The sequence below is a fragment of the Macrosteles quadrilineatus genome, unplaced genomic scaffold, assembly GCF_028750875.1.
Source record: "Macrosteles quadrilineatus isolate MER2022 unplaced genomic scaffold, UCM_ALF_1.0 Scaffold_5__1_contigs__length_97177068, whole genome shotgun sequence".
Classification (NCBI taxonomy): Eukaryota; Metazoa; Arthropoda; class Insecta; order Hemiptera; family Cicadellidae; genus Macrosteles; species Macrosteles quadrilineatus.
The window spans coordinates 50,217,634-50,233,178 of NW_026542598.1; the positions used below are offsets into that span (position 1 = coordinate 50,217,634).

At 34.2% G+C, this 15,545-nt stretch overlaps 1 protein-coding gene across 9 annotated transcripts in view; it reads left to right on the forward strand.

The window, feature by feature from the left end:
* LOC128994506 (eyes absent homolog 2-like) overlaps window positions 1–15,545 on the forward strand; it is a 93,382-nt gene that overhangs the window by 17,956 nt on the left and 59,881 nt on the right. The window contains exons 1-2 of one of the 9 annotated variants that reach the window (XM_054419109.1): window positions 5,818–6,103; window positions 10,740–10,943. The exons of 1 other annotated variant lie outside the window; for it this stretch is intronic. In XM_054419109.1, the coding sequence (XP_054275084.1) occupies window positions 10,881–10,943 (63 nt within the window). In that variant the 5' untranslated portion in view covers window positions 5,818–6,103; window positions 10,740–10,880. Of the gene's footprint in view, window positions 1–5,817; window positions 6,104–10,689; window positions 10,944–15,545 lie in introns of those variants that run through there. 7 more of the 9 variants (XM_054419108.1, XM_054419107.1, XM_054419105.1 and 4 more) reach the window with 7 other exon arrangements.

Below are 15,545 nucleotides of genomic sequence, written 5' to 3' on the forward strand. Positions count from 1 at the left end.
ATTTGAAATAGTGCCACAATGTTTCCGCAGCAGCACAGAAAACTATTTTACTTTTGAATAAGTCCAAATATATTAAACCCCAATCGCAGCACACCTGTGCACTCAACAACCTTTTAAATTCTCCAATGTTAAATATGTAAACATAAAAACCTTTAAGCACAGCAACGCGCGCCGGGTAACTGCCAGTTAACTAATAAATATGAAACTCATTTGACATTTCCTTCAATAAACGAACATTTTAAAGCTCAGCAACCAATTCAACACAAAATTCCACAGACCACCATGAGAATCACATCTCCAAGAGGTCCGTGCGATACCAGTCCCAGATACCATCTGCTTGTTAAGTCTTGTACGACAAATTTTTATGAGTGTTTTTTTGTGACCGCGATGTTATCAGGGCTATAAACGTGTCCCGCAGGCCCTCGACCAGTACCGTATCAGCCGTATCTCCTACCGAGGTGTTGATAATGTGCTGCTCACTAAGTTGCTGAATGGATAAGTGACTAAGATTTGTTTATTTAAAAGGTAGTTCCAATAGACATTTGATTGAAGTAAGATGGCGTACAATTGAATTTTTGAATTTTACCTGACAATTGGGTTTAAATATGGTGCGTCATTAAATATAACGAGAATTAGTTACACATTATATTTTCCTTGTTACTGCTACACATCATTACAAGAGGGCCTAATAGTGTTGCTGAATGAATAGTGTTGCAACAACTATTTATTCAGTTGAATGGCAATGCCAATGCATAGTTGATTTTTTCATTGGCGTAATGTACTGATTATTTAAAATGACAACTAGGCTATGCTTACAATATATAAGTTTTCACAATAATCTTAACTATAATATTAGTAACGTTTGCGCACAATGATTTAAAAAAACGACTCCTATGATTTCCATTAAATTGTTAGGAATGTCTTAATTTCAGGCTAAAAATAATATCCATGTTAACCACTGTTCTGATGATTATACGACTGTTCAAAATAGTAGAATATTTTTCCGCAAAAGATTATACACTAATGCTGAACAAAGAGTATTCATGAAAACCCAAGGACGTTCTGTAGTTTTTGCGCTACCAGAATGGGCGTGTTGTTTGACGATCCCACGGATTATAAAATAGAAACATTGATCATAAACAAACAAATGAGTGACCCGAAAATAAATATGTTTGTATTTATTTCAGTACAAATGTCAAGAAACGTCCAAAACACATGTAGAGATTATAAGTATTAAATTCTATCCAGTGACGTAATTCTTTTATGTTTTTGATCCATGACGTTTCTGTTCTAATATCCGAGGACGATCCGATTGTTGCGACGTTCCGCGATCGAATGACTAGTGTCGCAACTCGCAACAATGCTGGTCAACAGCTGATGTTACATATTGTCACGAGTTTGTTATAGAACTTTATTGTAGATATTTGTAATATTGATTGTTCTTCTGCATTGTTAATTAAATGATATATTTTGCCTCGAAACCCCTTCAGCTTTGTAACTACATTATACAGCAGAAAATCACATCTTACAGTATTCGGAGTGTTTATTTGCAGGTCTTACAATCAATCAATTAACTATTTCAATACAACTAACTAACTAATTCAATACAATTTAACAATTAACTATACAAATTTACGAACTAATACACACTACATTTTGTGTATATAGTAAGTCAAATTATCATTAGTTCGAGAAAAGAAATATCTATATCATTAGATAACAATTTTATATTTGATGTTGCATTGAATCAAATTCGCATTACATAAATAAATAAAGTCGTGGCTAAAAAGATATAGTCTCTGTATAAGCTTTTCAGGGAGGATTTGTCCTTGTGAAAGGGTTTTAAACATAGAATGTATGGTTTTAATAGTGTTACAACTATTGTTTTACCAAGTCAACTGTATCATCACTCACTCAATGAAACATTTGCCCTACAGTCACCATACAACATTACCGAAGTACGGAGAGTACCTAATGTTACCATATATTACATATTGGCTATTATAGTGCAGTATTTCGATTTTATGAGTTGGTTTTGTTTTTTAACCATACCAATTACAGTTGGCCGTAGAATGGCTCAACCCTTTGACGGGACACAGATTTGTTTCCCGGTTTCGTTCAGTCGAAATACAGCAACCCTAATAACGATCGTTGCATCATTATGGACAATTTATGTATAGATTAAGAGTTCGATGAATTTGCAAATCAAGTATTCATTTACAAGATTATTTGCTGGTTATCCCGACCTTGGACTATATTCTTGTACCAGTCATAAAGACGTGTCATTTTCGTTCTTCCCACGAGTTTTTAGCGGATGTTCAACTGGAATCTGACTGATTACCGAGACGTCCATACGACACCGCCTTCCCTCGACAGACAGACACAGACACGCGTGTAACACGTGTCCGCCATCGCTGATTGACAATTATCTTGATTTACCGCCGAAACTTTTTGTGGCCCGCTGTTTTGGGAAATATTTAACCTAATTATAACTCTTGATTCGGGTTCAACTGAAGGTTGAAGGTTGTCGTCTGTTGAGACGACACTCTTTAAACTCTTGATTTATTATTTGCTCTTCTCTCTTCTCATGACAAGGTCGCATTGAATTTGGATACAATTGTAGTTGGACTTGAAACCTATTGTAAAATCGATTTGGAATAATGCAAACTAGTTGCTCTGCCCGTGCTTCGCTACGGGGTGAGAATGCAGAAAAGAATAATTTGGTTTTACTTTAAGATACTAAGGAACAGTTACAACACACTTACCAGGAAACATATAGGCAAAGGCTCAATCGTACTTATTGATTAGTTAAATGAATATCTCTTAATGTATTACAGTACCATCATTTTATATAGTGTATATCATTTAAAATACATGCAAAAGTATAACATATTGATCACATGGCACTAAGAAACAATTCTCCTTGTAAACAAATTAAATTAAATAGCAGAACAGCATTTCTGACAACAGCTGGAGTTTCATAACAATGTTTGTTTCCCATGTTAATCTTATGGAGAAATACGAAACTTTAAAGGGCCCCAGGGCCTCACTCTCTAATTATTTCCCTATAAAAAAATTTCAATCGGCTCAGTAGTTTCGGAGGAGTAATTAATTGTCACAAAAATCTGCTTGCGTATTAAATAAGTATAGATATACTTATCGTTCTCAGCCTAGCCTTGATTTGTTGCTTGCTCTTGACATCTCTTGTCATACGTTCCATCCATTACCTTCTCAAGTATACTGGAGTTATAATAGCATCATTGAGTTCGGATACTGTTAGTAGACTCGTCATTTTATCCACTCTATGGCAAAAATGTATACAATTCATCTCTGATCAGCTATTATGGTTTTATCTTGGTCAACATCTGTTGGGGAGTACGCAGGTTTGTTATAATCTATCCCTCACTACTCACTATGGTTTGGCTAATGGTAACAGCTAATACTAAATAATGTTTTAGAATAGAGAATGTCCGTGAACAGCTTGAGTAACTTTTGTCTGATTTTGATGAAATTTGGCTTGAAGGTGTAAGGCGTGATACACTTAAAAGAGTTCGCGACCGTGGGGACGGGGGTGTTACGGCGGTTTTATGGGGTAAAATGAATACCCTCGAAAAAATGTCTCTCTAAACCATTTTATAGAGCTTAAAAAACAAATAATTTAGTACGTCAAAGTGTTTTTGTACAGTTGTTGGTTAGGAGAAAATTCAAAAGATTAAATATTTTTAATTCCTATGCTATTCTGATGGTGAATATTGTAAAATGTTGTAGTTTGATTGTTTATGGATATATTTTGATAAAACTTGGCAAATTTATTTATTTTATACTACGCTATTAATATTTTACATAAAAAACTTTATTACCCTCCCTGTGGCAGCAAACCAAGATACTTGTTAAACTTAATGTTATTTACATAGATTTGATTGAATATCTTATCAGGCAAATTGAAATTCGCTAAGTCTGCAGGTTTGCTGCGGTGGGGCATTTATTAATTCATATATTTGTATAATGTTTAATATAATGATTTGGGTTTTTCCCATTTTTGACCCTTAAAAAATAAAATTTCTCAATTTCTTTCCAAACCATATTGTAGAACTTAAAAAACAAATAATTTAGTATATTGAAGTGCTTTTGTACGTTGTAAGTTTTAAATATATTGGTTATGGAGAAACTTCTAAAAATTGTATAGCCTATTTTAAATTCCCATGTTATTCTGAGGGAGGATAAGTGAACTGTTGTAGTTTGTTCTTTTATTGATATATTTTGATCAAACTTGGCAAATTTATATATTTTAAACTAAACTTTTATATTTTAGTAAAAACACGCTTTTTACCCTCCATGTAGCAGCAAATCTAGGTACTTATTTAACCTAATGTTTTTTTAAATATATTTAAGTGAAAATCAAACCAAGCAATTGGAAATTCGCTTAGTCTGCAGGTTTGCTGCGTCGAGGGTATTTATTTACTCATTCCAACGGACAACTCCTTTTTGCAATAACATATAACTATTAAAGATACAAATTTTTAAAAAATTTCACAAAATATGTTGAAGCTTTTAGTCTATGTATGAAATGACAGACGAAAATCATTACGGCTAAATAACAAAGCTAACAAGTAGCAAGTGTCAATGAAGATGATTAAACTAACAAGTAAAGACAATGAGACATCAAATTTTAATGTAACGAAGTTCTGAATAACAAAGTACGCAACAAATCTATAACAAATCAACAATAATAGTCCAAATAGCATAATAAACAATACTTTAACTGTACTGTACATTGTACAATAAAAGCTGTAGATAATTTAATTCCGCACTAACGAGTTTCCATCAGATTTAAGTTCATTTATTCATTTATTCATTCCGACGGCAATCGCCATTTTACAAAATAATACATTGGACAAGATTTACATACAACAAGATAATACAATAGAAAACATCAAAAAAATGAGTAAGAAGATTGGTGGTGGTGGTGGACAGTTTGAGTGAATTGCAACAGTTACAACATTGTGAAAAAAGTAACAAAAGTACCAAGTAACAAAACAGTTCCAACAAAAGTTCCAAAAGTAACAAAACAAAGTTCCAAAAGTAACAAAGTAACAAAAGTTCCAAGCATATTGGTTCAGGTTAGACTTAATATAATCCTAATTTTGTATAGAGTATAGAGATGTTGTCATGTATAATAAGTGTAGTGGCACATTCTGATTGTTGTCTGAAAAATATTATGTAAAAATGTTCAGTGTTAATTTATGTAGTCTAGTTAGTAGTTAAAATATAGATGTATCATGATTGTTTTGTTTTCTTGTGTTTCGATTTAGAGTTCAAGTAAATTGTTTTGATTGATTATTTGTATACGGTTTTTTTTTAATTGAGAATGAAAACGATTTACACGATTGTAAAATTTTAAACCACTTTTAACATCACAAGTCGTCAAATTAAACCTGTAAAGTAACTTATCGAACTGCAAACTACAAAGTCAAAGCATCACATGACAGTGTTCAACCCTCCCAGTTCAACGCTTCATTTGTACATATCCTACTTGAACTTGATGCAATTAACTGGGTAAGGGTAACCGTATCCGAGTCAAAGTAGGTGCAATTAAAATAGAACCCTTTAAGTTATTTTATTGAGGGTGGAAGTGTCAACGACAATGAACCCCAATACAATTGAAGGTAACAATAAAACTACAGGGGTGTGTATGACGTCATGCGACCATAACTGCTGTCTGATTGGCTCGCGGAGGACCAATGGCAGCGCGACGTGTAGTTCGTCGACTCTCCGCTACAGCGCTGCGTGCCTCGTCAGTTCACACGTATTGTTCTAGTTTGATGGTCGAGGCATTATCGCGAATTAATTAGTGTAATTAATCGAGCCAACTTCCATCACCGATCGCCATTTTGTGCTTGTTGTGTGGATTGGTGAAGTGCTGTGATTTTAATGCGGTATTGTTGAACTCTTCACTCGATTTATAGTTTTATTGCGGGGTTTTCGACTGTGTGGTTTTCCCGCGGGATTCAAATCCTTGTTATTGATCTGGTAAATAAACTCTTGGTTGTAGGCGAAGGATTTTGGCACTTATTTTATTCTGTTGGTACAGTATTTTCGAAAGGTTAATAATTGTTTTTTTACATTGTTGATGTTTCGGACTGAATTAAATAATTTACAATTGTCGAATTGCTCACTTATATACATTAACAACAAATTATAGGCTTATTTATAATTATGAGTTAATATTGTGATATAGCATCTATCTAATCACCCTTCGAAGTGAAACATGCTATAAAATAATCATATACCTCAAATTAGTGATATTTGTATCATCTTAATTGTTTATTAATTTTTAGGTATTAAATTACCACAGCTGAAATATGACTAAATCGATTTTCTATTTCGTTTGTGGCAGTTTTAGTCTAAAACCAACTTGATGTTTCCTCATATTTTTTATCTAGAAGTAATATTTACCTAAGCGTTTATTTATTTACACGTTAAATACCATTTTACAATAAATACATGCAATGTTAACATGCTATGTGGTAGTTTGGGGTTTAAAAAAAACTACAATAATAATATTTGCTGCTATGTTAACAGTAAATAGTACATAAATCAACATTGATATATTTTGTATGGCAATAGCAATGACGCTGAAATACTGACATACTGTAGAATAAACATCAGAACATAAAGAAACAATATTTGGTTTAAAAATCGATACCTAATGTATAAAGAACCAAACATGTACATTGAAACTGAGTATAAAAAATAAACATAAAGAAGTTGAGCTGTGCAGGAATTGCAACAATCCTATGTATTTAACATTATTAACTATTACTAAAAGATCCTACATTACATTTATTTTCATATTAAAATATTTCCCCGGATTTCTCCATTGTTTATTAAATAAATTTGACTACAGCGTAAACTAATCGATTAGCAAATGCAGTTAACATAAAGTAGTTTAAGATGTAGTAAAAATAAAATGCCCATAGTATGCATAAATTTAAAGTATTTTAACTTTATATAGATACAAAACTATTAACCAGTGTTGTTTGAACGATTGATTTTGTTGGCATCAAAAATTGACAATATAAATTGTTTATTGTTTAACTTTTGAAATTTAAGCACCTACAAGATTTTTTTATTTCTTTGTTTGAGCATTATAACATAGATCGCATCGTATGCGTAATATTGTTACCAACAAAATAACGATGTGTACTTTTCTTTCTAAAAGAACTGATTAAGTAAATGAATAACTTTAAAATTATGTTGATAAAATTATCCAACTATTTACATTACTTTCTACTAAATAAATTAACCAAAACGAGGTATTAAAATATGGTTTAGACGTGTTTTAACAAAACTGTAAACGCACAAATCTAAATTTGAATGAAATATAACTAAGGATTTTATTTAAAAATTAACCTTCCCTATAAAGAGTCAACCGCATTACTGACGATGCCTATTGTAACGTTCTGTTATTTAATGGCAAATAAATATTTTTGATTCCTGATTCTCCTTCTTGAACCTGATCTAATCTTAGTCGCGATCGTCGTTAAAAATTACAGAGTAGATATAGCTTTTCGGTAATATGTTTTAAAATGACATTAGGTAAACCTAGAACAATTACGTAATAAGCTTTGTAAAAAAACCCAAAAAGGAAGAATTTCCTTGATTAGATCAAAACATTAATCTTTATACGGGCTTTCATGCATAATCACCAATATTAATATAGTCAATCATGTACAGAAAACGCCTCTAAAAACGTTTTAACTGTATTTTATATTTTATTAATTACTATTTTAATATCGGTGCAGCATAATTTTAATCATTTACTTACATGCCAAAGAACATTCTTGTATTAATAATTCCACCAGGCACTGTAAAAATGCAGGAAAACCAGAATACCCATTTTTAAATCAAGAAAAAAAGTTACTCGGTTAGTTTAAAACATTTTTATTTTCTAGTTTCTGCGTAGGGGAGTCCTACAAGTAGACCACAGAGTTCGGCTAAAATCTAAAGATTCTTTAAAGTTTCGCCATAGACAAAAGCATTAAATAATTACTCAGCCCGCAAAAAATTTTAAACTATTTTAATTGCGTATAATACTTGAGTGTAACGAATAATATAAATACAGCTTAATTAAGTCAATAATTTTATCCTTTAAAGCTAGCATAATTAAAGAAAGAATAAAAACCTAGCCTTCAATATAAATGCATAGTCCGCTCATGCAGTAATAGATTACTGTGAATCGCTTTTAAACCATCCAACTGTAAATTTAAAATACAAAATTCCTATTTTACAAGTTAAATAATTTTCTTTTTATGTTTTCCTAGCGTTCTAACTAATTTGAGTCATTGTAACCGATTAAATATTTTGCGCTGGAACTCAGCATAGGTTGTAGCCGCACGAAATGTAAGTTAGGTAGTGATGGAATCAAATATGTACCAAATACCACAAAAGATATAAGACCATAGTTTATTGAAAGTACCATTCAAACCGTATATATAACGTATACTTGTACCTTCGGTCCACTGACAAAGCATTTAACTTTAAATATTGTGCAGATAAATCATATTTATTATTAATTTGATTTCTTGGTAAAATTCTTTAGTAATTTTCTTAGTAAATTCTAATTGACACAACCTATCCGGCATAGCTGGTCTCGGTGAAGAAGATGGTAATAAGGTAGTTTGCGACTTGCGTGTCCGTATACCGCTGGATTGACTAGTAATTTACAAACATTTTTCCTACGGTTTTAAACATTTTAGATTATCAAATTAAATACAAAATAAATCAAACCTTATTTAATAAAATGGTTAATTTTTATACGGAAACCCGTAATGTGCCCTGAACATTATTTAGGTACAAGCACTCCTTTTATCTATGATACAAGTGAAGATATGGTTACGCTAGAGGAGTTAGTTTTACCGAACCAGATATTGCAGTAAAGCTGTTACAGAACAGATCCGAAGAGTGGTTGATAGTTAACTCATTGCCGATGTACTAAAACTTAGCATTTCGCACCTTAATGATAAGTGTGTATTTTAATTAATTCACGGCAACGATAAACTATGATCGAACGAGTAACTATTTTTGGCCCGTCTTTACTTCGTGGATGACATTCTATAATCACCGTGACTTTCTCTGACTCCTTAAAAAAAAATTGTATATTGCATCCAGACATACATCTTTACAATGTAACTAGATTCCGAAATTGACTATGTTGTATGTGATTATAACCAAACTCGTATTAATTTAAGATCTATTTGAGCTACAAACTTGAAATTTAGCGAGTTTACTAGGTATGCTAAAGACCACGTACTTACTAATTTACACGTTTACAGCTCTTAATGTTTCGTAATAGTCAATTGCGGATCTATGTTGACTAAGCACACTTTTAAATCAAATCAGTTAAAAATGTAGTTCAAATCATATTTTTACTATGCACATTATGCTATAATACAAATTACAGAAGAGAAGCCTATATTACAAATTACAGAACCCTACATAAAATGTAATTATTTTAACAGTATAGTACTCTGTGAAAGTTTCCTTTACAATATTTGGTATTTTAATACTAAAAGTTCCATAGTTGGTCCATATACTTACTATATAATATAGGCCTATAGCTTAGATTGGTAGTTCAATATCCAGATGACAATCGTAAAAGATTGTAATGTGAAATGTAATATCTACACGATGAATTTAACATGCTTAGTGACCATATTACGCGTTTGTAGCTATAATAGATCTTATGTTATTATGATTTTTAGTGCAAATCACATACAGATAATTAAACATATACAGTAATCTCACGGCTTCAATTATAAAACCTGCTACTAATCTTATATGTTAAAAAACTTATGCAAAACTTACGACATAATACTGGACGGAATTGCACAGGGTGTACCAAAAGAAAGGTTATCGGTCCTATATGCGCAGGTTTTATTTGTATTTTCAAAATATTTATGTTAATTGAGTCAAAATGGAAATTGAACTTTTCTTATCTTGATTTAACATGGGGCCAAGCTTACGACAGCCACCCTGACCATACTAGTGGACTGATTTACACGTCGGTTGTACCAAAAGAAAGGTTATTGGTCATATGTGTGCTGGTTTTATTTGTATTTTTTTTAATATTTAAGCTATGTTAATTGGATAAAAATGGAAATTCAACTTTTCTTATGGAGATTTAACATGGGGCTTCTTATCATATCAATAGACAAGCATGCTTATTGAAAATTTTCTCAGCTCCTGTGCATCGCAGGGGAAATCTACGCATGCTGTTAGAAAGATATTTGCCTGTAGATGTGCAGAATCCCTTTATAAATTAAAATAGGCTAAAATTAAACACAAAAAAATGAATTTTAAATTTAAAAAAATTAACATGGGCCTTATGGGTTGCTATGTTGGTGACGAAATAACAACAAAATAAAAACAGAAAAACAAAACAAATGAAAGAAATTCTAATCACGTATGTTTGATTTACAACGTAGTAAAAATAGTGAAAATAGGGGGTGAAAATAGTGAAGTTTGCAAAATACATACTTTTGGTTGAATTTTTGACCACGGGGCGAGCTCTAGTATTTAATTATTATATGTCCTCTTGCGCACGTGCTATATATAGCATATATATAGCTATATATGGCTATATAAATGCTATATATAGCAGTTATATATAGGAACAGCCAATATATCTGGTAGTTTACCTTATAGTCGCTTGAACCGCACTTTCTTTTCTACCAAAGCTTCGTCAGCGACCGGGTGACACATAGTGGACGTTTGTGAGGTAGGGAAGTGTAGTGTCAACAGACGAGGACAGTCCATGCATCAAGGTGGCTGGGGAGGCGGCCAGTGTTAGTCTGGGGGAGGCCTCGGACGTCGACACCATGCTGTACAACCCTCTACCCTCGTACTACAACAACGACCTCTACGTCCTCTCCTGCTACCAGGTGAGCCACAAACTATCTGTTATCTGCTACTGATCCTCCACATCCTACTCTGCTTCTTCATCTCCTTGTGTTCCTCTAGCCTCACTAGTGCTTCTTCTTTATTCACTCCTCTTACTCATTCTTGCTCTTCCTCTCCGTATCCACTCCACATAGTGCTTCTTCTCCTCATCCTACTTATACGCCTCATTCTAGAGCTTTTCCTGCGCTTCTTCTCTATTTCACATCGTCCTACTTCTTATCGAATTGCTTCTCCTATGTCTTCTTCTCATGCCTTTTCTCCCAAAAACATTTCCCCCCCTTTTCTCTTCTCGAACATTCGTTTAGTTATTATCTCTCTTAGTACTCATTCTTCTCCACTTTTTTCAGAGCGTGCTCCTTCTCCTTTTCCACCTTCTTATTCTTATCCTCGTGTTTCTTCACCTCCTTCATCTCCTCGAGTTCTTTTTTCCGCACACTGCTTCTTCTTCCTTTTAAATGTTTTCTTCTTCCTCTTCGTCAGGCATCGGAAACCCACTGTGGCTGTTCTAGAGTCTTGACTCTGGTTGGTTTGGCGGAAGTTTTTATTTTTCGCATCAGAACTGTTACTATTAGGGCCCTCAAAAGGGTAATGGTGTGATTGGTCTTTGATATTGATGTCCAAAATATTTATTTATTGTTGAACTTTTCAATTGATATCAATCCAAATTTGTTTTGAACAACTAAAATGAAGACAATCATATTTATGTTCTGACAGAGTTGCTATATCTGTGTTACTATTCAGGAATTTATTGTTGCAATAAAGTAAAATGCCGGAACAATATGTCCACCCTAGAGGCAAAGTCCATGTAATGCATCTCCCTTTATACATGCTTCAAGTCTTACAGTATGTGTCCTGTAAAAATTAAAATTAAATTAAATTCTTAATTTTAATAGTATATAAATTAAATTAAAATATAAATTGAGTAGGAGTTTATCATATCAAATTGTAAATTTATATTAGTGATATAAGTACATTTTTATCATTGGCTATGTTGTAGTCAAAGGTTTTATACACAATTCCCAACACACCGCATTGGTTCTTATACCGTGCTTATGAATGAAACCAGGGGTGATATTGACTACAGTATAAAGATAATTCGTCCACTACATTATCTATACCATAGCCTCCTCTAGTACAATGATAAGTTGTTGTATTAGCTTATAGGACGATTTCGGGTGTTACAAAATTACGCACCCTCCACCCTGCATTACGATGGCTTCACCAAGTGGTTGTTATTGTGATCCTGTTTATCACTAACTTGTTTCTTTTCATCGGATGTTTTCTTAGAAAACTATCTCGCTGTGTAGGACTGAGTTATTTGCTTTGTAAACTGAATTTATCTAGTCTCTTAGGAGAATTTATGAGTTTTTGATTTTTCTCACATTCATTAACGGAATTTTAAAGAAGAAACCTTTAGTTAATGGGTGGTATTTAAAAATCTTACGTATGGATAAGTTAACTACCATACGTACTTTACGTATTGCAAAGTGTAGCTTTAAAACGATTTATCAGTCTTTGAGGACCAGTTGATTGCCTCGAAACATAAAGTTTTAGAAATGTTCAGTATTATTGTTGACAAATTCGACATAGCGAAAAATTTGTATTTATACTATACCAATATCTTCCTAAGATTAAATTAATTTAGATTTCAACTCAATGATAAAGATATTAAGCTAATTCTTAAATCTCGAAAACTAAATCTTCTATCAAAATGTCATCACATTAGTGGATTAGGTATAACAGAACCGATGAAGGCGATATAACTTGTTGGACTGGCAAATTCGTTAAATGAAGCTAAGCTTCCGACAAGCCCACACAGCACATGTAAACATGCTATTTTACTTCTCATGATGACAATTAAACTGTATAAGGATTGAAGACGTGCTCTTAGTGTACTTGGTACGTAGAACGTCTCACGAATCGTCGATTTGTCGATTGGAAGAAGCACAATAAAACTGAGGTGGAATGGTCGAGGTGTGAGTCGTGCTGTATCCTACAATCAGATGCGGGTCAACTGCCTACACAGTGAGCTGAGCATAGGCTTTCTATTGCTATCAGCACTTCTTGATTCTATTTTAATTCATACAATCGTATTGTGATACTGAAAATTGATTTCGCCTCGCGAAGCAGAAGGCTATTTTAGACTATTTTTTTATGATTTATCGAGAAGAAATTTTGAAAACTTTTCTTGAAACACTCTGAAATTGTATCATATTAAGGTATTAGTTACACCACAAAATGTTTAGTGAAACACTGCCTCACTATTTATCCCGTTGCACATAGCCAAACTATAGTAACCAAGGTATTTCGATAATCAAGTAGGCCTATACAGTATGCACAATCTCCAATGACTATCATGACAGGAGCTAAGGTATCATCATGGAAATTGTTATCAGCTGTTAACTTTTAGCTTTTAGCGAATATCGCCTCTTTTGGTCGGGTTAATCAGCTTTTTAATTTGTGTGCTTTATATTATATGCATGGTTAGCAGTTCACGCATAATCAATCGCATAATCAACGTATCGTAATCTTTGCTTAGCGACAATATAAGCTATTTCATTCATTGCAGGATTTTCTACTTTGACTCATTTTAAATGTGTATTATTGCAGTAGGTTTTTTTACGTGGTTATCATCTTTTGTTTATGGGTTCTTGTAGATAAATATTTTTGTTTAGTGATTATATGTAGTTTCCTTGGACGTGGTGAACCCCTTTCACATTCGGCTCCTAATGCAATGTGTGAACTGTACCATTACTACCGTAAGTAAGAATAGATTACGATTATAAGAATAGGTACTAGTACCGTAAGAATAGATTACTTTCGTCAGTAGCTCATTGAATCGTGAGTTTCACTTCAGGGCATGTTTCGACACATTGTCATCATCAGCTGAGTACTTGTAAAGTTGTTATTCACCAGATGGCTTCGTCATTGTTCAATAAATTAACACGTAACACGAATACGACACGACACGGACACATATACATTTACAACACGTAAAGCTTAAAGACATGCAGGCCTGCTTGAACAAAACACACGGTCCCGCCGCGGTTCGGGGACAGACTCATTTCCAATGACCATTACCCTCATCTCCAGAAGAACCCACTAATAATATACACTCTCGCCTTCTGGGTATCTGAGTGGTTACAGTCTTCGCTTAACAATCGATCGCCGATTCGATCGTGAGAAAAGTCCTTTTCAATGGTCTGACACCCAGCTTTCCTTGATCATCGAGTTTTTATAAATGGTCATGGAAGAAGAACAAACAAGTTTTATTCAAAATTCAATGATGTCACCATGTATAGAACATATCCAAAGTGATAAAGGAAGTTTGCCAAGAAGTTGACAAGCGATTACTGGATCTCTAGGGTAAAATACGGCTCGGGGTGGTTGACCGAGGATGAAAAAACTTAATGATCTTGCACAATAAAGTGTACTTTGCGACCAGATATTTCATGTGAAGCTCTGTTAGCTCTCCCCTCGCAACAACAATCGGATGGTCGACAGCCAGCGAAGACAGCACAGCGGGGTGGCTTTGGTCGTCCTGGGCTGTCACTAGGGAAAGAGCGGTATACGTCAAACAACCTCCTGCCAGCCTTCCGCGCACTCTTTGTTGTCTAAGGGAGTTCTGTTCTAACTCTTTAGAACTGCATACACCCTAAAACGTACGGTATGGAACTTGATGTTGCCTTGCGTGTTCTTTTGAAGATTCCCAATAGATCGACTGTTAATTGATTACACCTACGTTAAAGGTAGTCGCGTAATGAAGAATTGAGATGACGGTAAAGGACGCGGTTGATCGGAGCGGTCGCTCTTATTACGTGAGGACTATAAACAACTATAGTACTCAGCTTCCCAGCTATTGGTTGGTGTTCATGGCAATACCAACCTGGTGGAAATCGGTATTGGTACTAAAATTTCAAATTATTATTTACATTACATTACCGATGTTTTGACAAATAGAAGCAGATGTAATCAAACTTTAACTGTCGTGCGAAGCATTAAATAAATATCTATATTCAAAATTCCATTCTTTCGAACCGATGCACCTCATTAGTACCTCCAAGCCTCGGCTTTGCATCCTCATAAAATCGTCCCGCCTACAAGTCCGCTATCTCCGTTACAAGTGGTATACACGGAGACGCTTGTCGACAGGATCGTCAACGCGCCACCATCACATACATACACAATACAGCTACAAGCCTTGTCTACAAGTCGCCCCGGCCTATAAAGATGTACCTGAGTGGCCGGCGACTCGTGCTGGTGTTATGACACACACACGTACACACACAGCATCGAAAAACACAGGACTTAACGCGTGTCCACATCAAACACATTTACACTCGGGTCTCGATCCAGTCTTTTATTGAGGTAGTAAAGTAGACGGTTTGTTGGACAGTCGGTTTCGGAGATTTTGGAACACCTGTGCAGTGTGCAGGTACAGTCGCGGGATTGAGAGTCGCTGTTACTTGTCGGAAGATTATGTTTGCCGACTCTGCGGGGGTCGCTGTGTAACTGTGGGGGACCATCACAACATCCGCGGGTAGTGTTGGGGTAACGCTTCTGGACTGCTACTACTTCGGTGC